Source organism: Thunnus maccoyii, chromosome 6 (assembly GCF_910596095.1).
Source record: "Thunnus maccoyii chromosome 6, fThuMac1.1, whole genome shotgun sequence".
NCBI classification, from domain to species: Eukaryota; Metazoa; Chordata; class Actinopteri; order Scombriformes; family Scombridae; genus Thunnus; species Thunnus maccoyii.
In genome coordinates, this window is record NC_056538.1 from 31,879,042 (window position 1) to 31,888,395 (window position 9,354).

Sequence of the window (9,354 nt, forward strand, 5' to 3'; positions counted from 1 at the left end):
TGATTCCAGCAGGCGTTTCGTCAGCAGGACGTTTCATTCACTGACCAAACTCCCTAATAGTATCAGAAGGCAGACCAGAATAATCTTCCTCTCCGCTGGGATGTGGATCAGCTGATCTGACCGGTTGAGAGATAGAGAGAGAGAGACAAACTGAGGATTCTCTTCTCTGTTTTCATGGACTGATTATTATCAATAAATCATCTTGATTACTCTTAATTTTATTTCCTCTCTTCCCCGCTTTCCCTCTCTTGTCTGTCTCTTCCTCTCTGTTGTCCTCAGAGGATTCAGGTCATCGCTGGGTTGCAGCCAAAAAACGTCAGTCTGGCCGAGACTCAAATCTTCGGCTCTCCCTCCTCCTTATCTCTCCTCCTCTGCTGGTTTTATTCTTTCTTTTTGTATTTTTATTGTTTATTTTAACAGGGACAATGCACAATACATTCATTGTGCCAAATACAGTATTACAGAATCTGAAAAATACAGAATAATAAAACAGTGTACCATCAGTAATCTCACCATCTTTAAAAACAAACAACTCATCAGTAGCTGCAAGAAGTTTGTGCTAACAGGGCAGGAATCATAATCGAGGAACATTAAACTTAGTGAAATATTGTGACAGTAGTTCAACTCAGTGGGAGTCGGGGAGAGCAGCAGGTGAGCCAACCGTCAATCACAGCTGTCAATCAACACCCACACAGCAGACAGCGAAGCTAATATAAGACTTCAAATCTAATTAACGAAGCAATTATTTTACAAAATGACCAACAGCACACTTAATTTCTAGACTTTTTGAATGGGAGTCATTTGGAGCCAACATCTAGGAGCATTTTAAGATACTTCTGCTTTGGCTTCAAGCCGTGGTACCTGCTGCTTGGACATAACACTGAAACCATCCATCAGAGTACAACTAATACTGAAACACTCACAGAAAATTTCAACCAAAGAATTCCAGGAACTACTGAACCAGGAACTAAAGTCAGGAACTAAAAGTTCCTTTTGCACCCAACTGTTGGTGGATGTGATAAATGGATGAAACGGAGATATGCAGAGGTAGAAAATGAGACTGAAAACTGCAGAGAGTCGTCTGCTGACTGATGGTTATTTATTCCAGATTCAGAACGTGACGGCCACAAAAACAATCAGCAAGTAAAGTTTGATTCCTCTCTGTCATTCACTCTTAAGAAAAACTACACAATAGGTCATAATGTCAGTCGCTCAAAAACGACATATAGTTACATTTGAGTGACAGATGCCATCTAGCGGTCGTTGTAACATTGGACCTCAAGAAATCAATGTTCGTTTCTTGTTTCCAACCGCAAGTGGGGACAGTTTTGTAAAAATCATAACTATGACTGTCCCCTAACTGGTTATTATTGTAGCCATGACGACGATAGTCACCTAACTTCAAGGATGTAGTAACTTTAACCCCGACCACATGTTTCTCTGACCTTAACAAAGTGATCATTTTAACCCAAACCATCATCTTTCCCTAAACCTAACCAGACCTGAACCACAGCGTTGTCACATCATCGACTTGTTGCGTTGTTGTAACAGACAACAAAACCTACATTTGATTTTTTCACATAAATGTCCAACAATTGTCCACCATTAATACTAGAGACTACAGATATGCAGAAGGCCCAGTATTTGTATTTGTATCTGTATTTGTTGAGGCAGTGAAATCATTTGTATTTGTATTTGAAAAAAAGAAGAGAGTCTTAAAAATCCTGTTTTTGTTTTTATTATGCTTTTAATTTTAGAAAAATTAAAGTGTACAATAAGTGTTCATGAAGAATTCCCTTGGGAGCACTTTGCATGTGTCAGTAGTTCAGCTTTATCTCTGGGGAACACCCCCAACTCTGGGAGTGATGTCCAAATTATGAAATGTGCGTCATGTAGCAGGTGGATGTGACTCCCCTCATTGAGACCTGCTGATAGACAGAGCAGAGGAGAGAGACTGAGATAGCGATGTATTTGACGTGGGTTTTTTTTCTTCCCAAAAACAAATAATTTTTAAAATATTTGTATGAAACAAATATTCGTAAAAAAAAAAAAAAAAAACACAATTTGTGCTTTGCCGAATAACATATTTGTATTCAGGCACACCCCTAAGAGAGACACTACTTGAATGAAGCGGTACACAAGTTGTAGCAGCTTTGATGTCTGCATTTAACCAATCAGAGACATTCAGCCCTCCAAACTCCTCTCCGATAGGTCCTACGCTGTCAGACAGTACTACCCCCCGAAGCAGGGACTTTGTCACCTGCAGTGGAAAAGTCCTGTTAGTGGATGCAGCTCTTGAGATAAAGCTCAATGGCCAGTGGACAGAGTATTAAAACCCAACCGAGACAGTGAGGAGTTTTAAAATATAAAAGCAGTGCAGAGCAGACATAACATTGAAACCCTGCCAAAATACATAGTGGACAGGAGTATTGAAACCCTGCCGACACAGTGAGCGGACATGCAGGAGCTCTGAACAGTCGCCAAGATACAGCGAGTGGAGGATTGAAACCTGTCCAAGAAGCCCTGCGAGTGAACTCCCGCTGCGCTTACTAATCAGCTACAGTACAGAGGCCGAGCCAGACAGACAGTGAACCAGCCAGACAGAGAGAGAGAGAGAGAGAGAAAAAGAGGGAGAAAGAGAGAGGGGGGGGGGGCTGGATGTCTGGAGTCCGGCTCAGTGAGCAGTCTGCTGATTCATGCTGAGAGAGACGAGGCAGCAGCGAGAGCAAACCGAGTCTGACAGAAAGATCTGACGGGTTTCAGTCCAGCACACCTGATGTGAATCATTCAACAGCTGAAGGAGGAAGAGAGAAACCTACGAGACGAATAGAAACGTCGAAGACAAATCAAGATGGACGTCTCAAAACGCTGCGCAGGGAACAGTAACACACTCTGAGATGTCTTAGTGTGAGAAATTAATCATGGATAAACGATGTAGTCTTTTTCAATTTCACCTGCTTTACCTTATTCTATATGGAACAAGGGTTTCTTTGCCCTGCATAAAGTCTCACAGACACTCCTTCCTCTCAATTTGTGTAAAATCCTCTGCCCAAATCCCAAATATAGCCCTAAAGCTGCAGTCACACTGGATTTAGCCTCCCATTCATTTCAATGAGACACGGGGCGACACTTTTGCTCTTTGCTCGTTTTAACTCTTTTGCTTTTCACAGATTTCATTCTGATTGACCCTTTTAAACACAGAGTCCAGCTAGTCTGAGAGAGGGGGTGGGACTGACTTCTCATTCAGAAAATATTGATTGTTGGAATTCTTATTTTATAACTGAACAACGAAATAATGAAGCAGCTTAGTAACAGTAAAGTGTTTGATAAGAATCTGCTCTGCTCATTAGTGAAGCTATAGGTAGCCTATTTCCTGTCCCGCCTGCTGTTTGCCACATTACGTGATTTCATTTGGTAAAATCTGGTTCATCTTGACATTAACTGAAGTGTTTGAGTGGTGAAGTTTGTTGGGGGGGGGGGTTCAACTCCTTGGAGACAAACATCAGGGAAAACAAAGACCTGTTGCACTATAGAAGACTGTTTATTCCATCTGTTAATCCAGTTACTGAACCCTCTGACCTTTCACTTATCTTTTAGTTTTCATCAAATCGACTATTTTGAAACTTGTAAATATAATTCAATTCAATTTAAATATAGGTGATGCTTTATTTTACAGATCTGTAAATTCCAAATAGAAATATGCATTTATATACTAATTACTGTTCAACTGGTACACTTCCATTTATACTGTATTAACTCCAATTAACCCCCATAGCAGGTCAGCTGAACATAAAGACATTTTAAAGACAAAATGTTCAATATATGAAGAAGAAAGTTTCCAAAAACTTTCAAGGAGTTGCTTATTTTCCCCATAATTAGTCCCTAATTCTTTCCAGGAAACCTTCAAAGAAATTATTATGAAATAAAATCGATGTGAAATTTCAGATCCATAATATGAAGTGTTATAATCATACAGGAATATACTAACATTTTATTACACAAATACATTTAAGCATTTGATTATTTTTAAAATATTAAATATTAAAATGACTATTAAGGACTTTTGGAATCCCACAGAATTCAAACTTTGTCAAAATTCCTCACCTTTGTAATATTGTCTATGACACTGAACTGTCCGTTCGACCTTTGACCTCTGTGTTGTTTGATTTAATGTGTGTGAATTGTATTGAGATCATATTTAAATGTTCCTTTTGCTCTTTAATCTGCTTTCTGATGATGTTTGAGAATCTGCTGATGTTTCTTTTTTATTCCTCTCATGTCCGTCAACGATCGATCAGATCAGAGAGAGTTCACAGAGACGACACTGATTGATCTGCTATTGATCACCTATTGATCTTCCCTTAGAAGTCAAACTGAGCTTAACAACATCACATTCACAGGGTGGAAACAGACTCGACACCAGATTTTATTTATATTCATTATTGTTTTTTTTTTTTTTTTATCATTATATAAAGAATTCCTCCAAATTTAAACAGTCTTTTGTTTTAAAAGTCAGAAACAGCAGATTAGTTTTTATTTATTACTTATTAACTTACTATTAAACGAATATTAAACCAGTTAAAATAAAACTGTAGAGTTTAATTTAAGGTTGTAAACAACTTGTAACATAATAAACGTGTTGGTAAAGTAAAAATTCAAGTATTCTTGACACCACTGTACATATACCTGTAAGTAATACCTACTAAATACTGCTAAAAGGCACTACTTCAAATTAAATAACACTACTACCATTAATAGGTAACATAACATGGGTTGTTCTTCACTATGTGGACAGGATGTCAGTATAATAATTATATTTTTACTTCTGTAGTATAATTTTCAAACATTTGCCTTGGCTACAGTGTGAGAGTCAGGATTTAAATTCCTGCAGTTTGTCAGACTGAAGCTGGACTGTGATGATACTGAAGACAAAAGAGAGAAATGTGTGAAAAGCTCATTAACTTCTGCACTTGAGTCTTGATGGAGTTTGACCCACACAGCTGTGATGTGGTTAAGATCAAAGCTGCATTCATGTACAAACACACTGGTTTCACTGTGAAATCCCTAAGATGCCTCTGAAGTGGAGTACAGTACGGCTGTGGTGTTGTAAATGTATTGTACTCTCATATTTTCCAATATATTCCTGTTTGCTATGATAATTTCTCTTCCTCTAAATATCATGACAGTGTCTTTGTCTGTCTGGGTTACGAATACAATCAGCGTTTGTGTTGCTGTTGTGCCATTTGTGCACGTTTCCATCTTCTTTTAGTGGTGGATCCTTTATATTATCTTCACTCAGATGTTTTTCTTTTTGATCTTTCTGTTGGATGTTTGTTCTCTTCTCTGTGCAGAATGATGTATGTGCAGAGTCTGCCGAGGGAGGAAAGTTTCTCTGTTCTCTCCTTTAATCTGAGTTTAACTTGTGTACCTACGAACATGATTAGTGACATCGCAAGCCAATCGTGACCCAGTATGCAACTTATACTTAAGTGTGATGTGGAAACTTGAAGCCTCCAGTGCACAAACACTGAGAATGAACTTAACAGCGAAGTATGAGGAAACCTTTGAAAATGAACACTATCTACATATTCATAGATACTGGATTTTCTCTTTAATGAGGTTGAAAGAGTAGACGTAATTTCAAGAATTTTTATTTGACCTTTTTTTGTTGGAAAAACGATATCTGACTCAAATCTTATTTAAGGCATTTAAAGCAGGATTATTTTTATCTGAAAACACGTCTGAAGGGGACCTTTCAGTAAAAGTGCAGATATATTATCAGCTAAAATTACTTTAAGAAGGATTCATTTTGCAAACCATCAGCCCACATGACTGATATATTATATAAAGTACGTATTATAATGAATTAGATTTGCATTTTACTGTTGTAGCTGCTGGAGATGGAGCTGGTCTGAACATATACATACATACATATGAATATGTATACAGTACCAGTCAAAAGTTTGGACACACTCTCTCGTTCAAGTGAATGGCAAAGTTGTATCTAAACATTTGACTGGTACTGTATATATACAGTACCAGTCAACAGGGTCACAACATAAATCTGAAGGGTCGTGAGATCATAAACAAAAAAAAAAACAGTTCTGCTACAAATTTGTATTCATTTTTTGGACTTTTCTCTGGTCTTTACTCTTCACTGGATATTTTTACCTTTGTGCATTAATCACTCATATCAATGACACCATGTGAGAAGGTGAAATGTCTTTTTGATGGAACGGCTGACAACTCAACATGACCAGAGGCCCCAAACTACACACTGCTTCTTCTGTAAGGAGCAGAGGCTAAAATATAGAAATCTACTGTTTTAATCTCTAACAATGACTGAAGTCATCAATCTGAAGACTGAAGTATTTCAGTAAACGTACTCAGTTACTTTCCACCGCTGGTGCAGCAGAAACTGAGCGGAGTGTGGCGCCACCTGCTGACCGCAGACAAACACTGAAGCTTTTTACCCCCAAACTATTCAGATCATTTGTGATAGTTTGTGTTTTAGGGCTTTAATAACAAGAATAAACAGGACAGAAAAGATGTTTGGTGACAGGATTATGAATTTCTGTTGTTGTCATGTTTATAAACGTAATATTTAGGAGAATAATAAATGACATTAAAGCTGCTTATTTGATAAAGATAAAGATAAGATAGATATGATGTTGTTTTATTGTCTGGTTGGATATTTTTGTGAATGTTAAACGGAATAATGATGCAAGACAAATGTCTGAGAAATGTCCTAATAAAGTGAAATAACATTTTACTCAATTTATTTTCTGTTCTGTAAATTTTATATATAGTTTGATAGGTGAGATGATTTCACTTACTTTTTAAAAACTGTTTAAAAGACAGTGAAGAGTTTTAATATTAAAAGGAAGAACCATTAACTTTATCTTTGCAGCACGATTTATTTATGCATTTTCACATAAAAACATGATATAATCACATATCACCAATTATTACATGAAACTGGAAAGATTAGCCGAGATAAACACTAAAAATAATAAACAACATACAAAGACAAGCAGACTGGAAGAATCCAGTGTTTGTGTATCTTGAACTATAATATCGGCAGAATAATTAAGTTGTTTGAAGAAAAGTGAAAGTTAACGGTTGAATAGAAGAGTAAATGGCCGATGAAGATGAACAAAGTGACTAATTCCAGTTGAATAAACAGTTTAAATACTCGGTCATTCACATCATCATTCAGTTCAAACCATCAGATGGTTCAGAGGTCAAATCAAAGTTCCAGTTTTCTTCTCATGTCTGACTGAACTTCCAGCATCAAACATTCAAACTCATTAACATATTAAAGAGCCGTCAGGTGTTTGATGCCATCTGCAGACTTCTGTTTAAAACTGGACTGTAGGGGACTTCCAGAGCTCAGAGGCCTCTGGAGAAGCTCTCTGGAAACTTTTCTGGATCTTGAGTTGTCAGCATGGACGGAAGCAGAGTGTCAGACTTCAGCATCCAGCGCATCCTCTCCCCGCAGTTCGGACACAAGCCGCCTATGATGGAGTTTCCCCCGGATGGATATCTCCACGGGATCCCCGGCGGATTCAGTCTGGACTCCAGGAACCTCAGACCTCCAGCGCCTCCAGTGCCGGTTCCCGACTGCCTGCAGTACCGAGGGATGAGCTTTGGAGACGCGTTTTATCAGTACGGAGCTGGTTTCCATCACACTGACTGCAGCATTTATCCAAACTCTGGAGTTTACATGTGCCTCAGCCCGGACTCTGCAGGTATTTACACATTTAATGTTCAGTTTCATCTTGTTGACCAACATTCATTTCAGTCTTGATTTTTTAGCTTTAAAAAATGAGCCGTTTCATCACTTTTAGTTTAAAACTGTTTAGAAACTGTTTAGAAACCTTTTGAATTTGATTTAAAATGAAAATTATAATCTCTCATTGAAACAGCAGATCATAAACTGCGTTTTTATTCTATAAAACTTGTCATTTATAACTATCAAGTGGATCAAATGCCTAAAGTTTACGGTAATGGGCAGAATCTGTGGACGCTCCGTGATTCAAAATCTTTTCTTTCGTGCATTTCCTCTCTGTGTTTCACTTGACTAACTTGTGTTTTTTTTGTATTATTATTGACCAGATCCTCAGTCGTTGGCGGGTTGCCATGGTTACCATCAGACCGGGCTGACGGCGCAGTCGCAGCAGCGTCAGAAGGCCCGGATGAGGACGGTGTTCACCGACAGTCAGACTAAACAGCTCGAGGCGCTGTTCGAGCTCACCGACTACCCAGCCGTGGAGGCGCGCGCTGAGGTGGCGAGGAGCACCGGGCTGAACGAGGAGACAGTCAGGGTGAGTCTGATGTGATGATTCTCAGTGGGCAAACAAACATCGCCCACAGCAATGCGTAAAATCTTTCCAAGTTGCCTAAAATGTCTCAGGTAGCATTTTACGCATGATGCACCAATGCAACAAGGAAACTTTTTCTCCTTTTATAAAGCAAATTATGTTTATCAACTTTAGGGAAACACATTCTAAAGAGTTAAACCAACATTTAACGTTTAAAACTGCGCAAAAACCTCTCCATGTCACATTTTGACGCATGACCCACAGACTAGGCAGTCAGCCGTTCTGTAAGGGGAGTGAACTACAAAATAAGCCTGTTATCACCTGTTTGCAGAACCAGACTGAAGAAACTACCAAGCTGTCTTCCCAACCCCAAATATTCAGAAGAAAACTAATTTGTGTGTGTGTTATTCTCTACAAAACACAATTTATATTTCTGCTCCACGTCATGGCAAATAAATGTTGATTTGATTTATTCTGTTTGGACAAAATCTCCGCCTATTAGACTGTGAAACTGAAAATCTCCTTTCTGTGTGTGTTTCAGGTGTGGTTTAAGAACCGCAGAGCCAGGAGGAAGCGGCAGCGCAGCGGGTCAAAGGTCAAATCCCCCTCCCCTTCCCCCACTGCTGGAGCAGACAAGAAGTTCTTCACCGCCTTCCTCTGAACCTGACAGACAGTCTGCCTCCTTCTCAGAGGTCAAACACATCCTCTCACCCCCGGAGGTCAAAGGTCAGCTGACTACATCCTGCTCAAGGGTCAGTAAGGTGGATGCTCATTGGATCAGCTGCTGACTACAGTTGAAAGCTGCTTGTCTGTAGCTGCTGCGGATTCAACATAAGACAATTTTAACTATGATAATACATTCAGGCACTGCTGGGAAAGTCAGACACCTGGGACTTAAAAGCTCAAGGACGGTTAACTATTATTACTGTCATTTCACTTTAATTTCTACTGAGCAACTTGTACTTTTCAAGTTTTTAATTATTTTGTATTTCTATTTAATTTATTGAAATAAAGATGTGATATGAATTCT

General features: G+C 38.7%; 1 protein-coding gene across 1 annotated transcript; it reads left to right on the plus strand.

Annotated features, from left to right (window-relative positions):
- The first annotated feature begins 6,986 nt into the window (after positions 1–6,986).
- Positions 6,987–9,350, plus strand: dharma. The gene is made up of 3 exons (XM_042413234.1): positions 6,987–7,751; positions 8,119–8,327; positions 8,866–9,350. Exons 1-3 carry the CDS (start codon positions 7,448–7,450, stop codon positions 8,983–8,985), a joined length of 633 nt encoding a protein of 210 aa, XP_042269168.1. The 5' UTR covers positions 6,987–7,447; the 3' UTR covers positions 8,986–9,350.
- Positions 9,351–9,354: the final 4 nt, after the last annotated feature.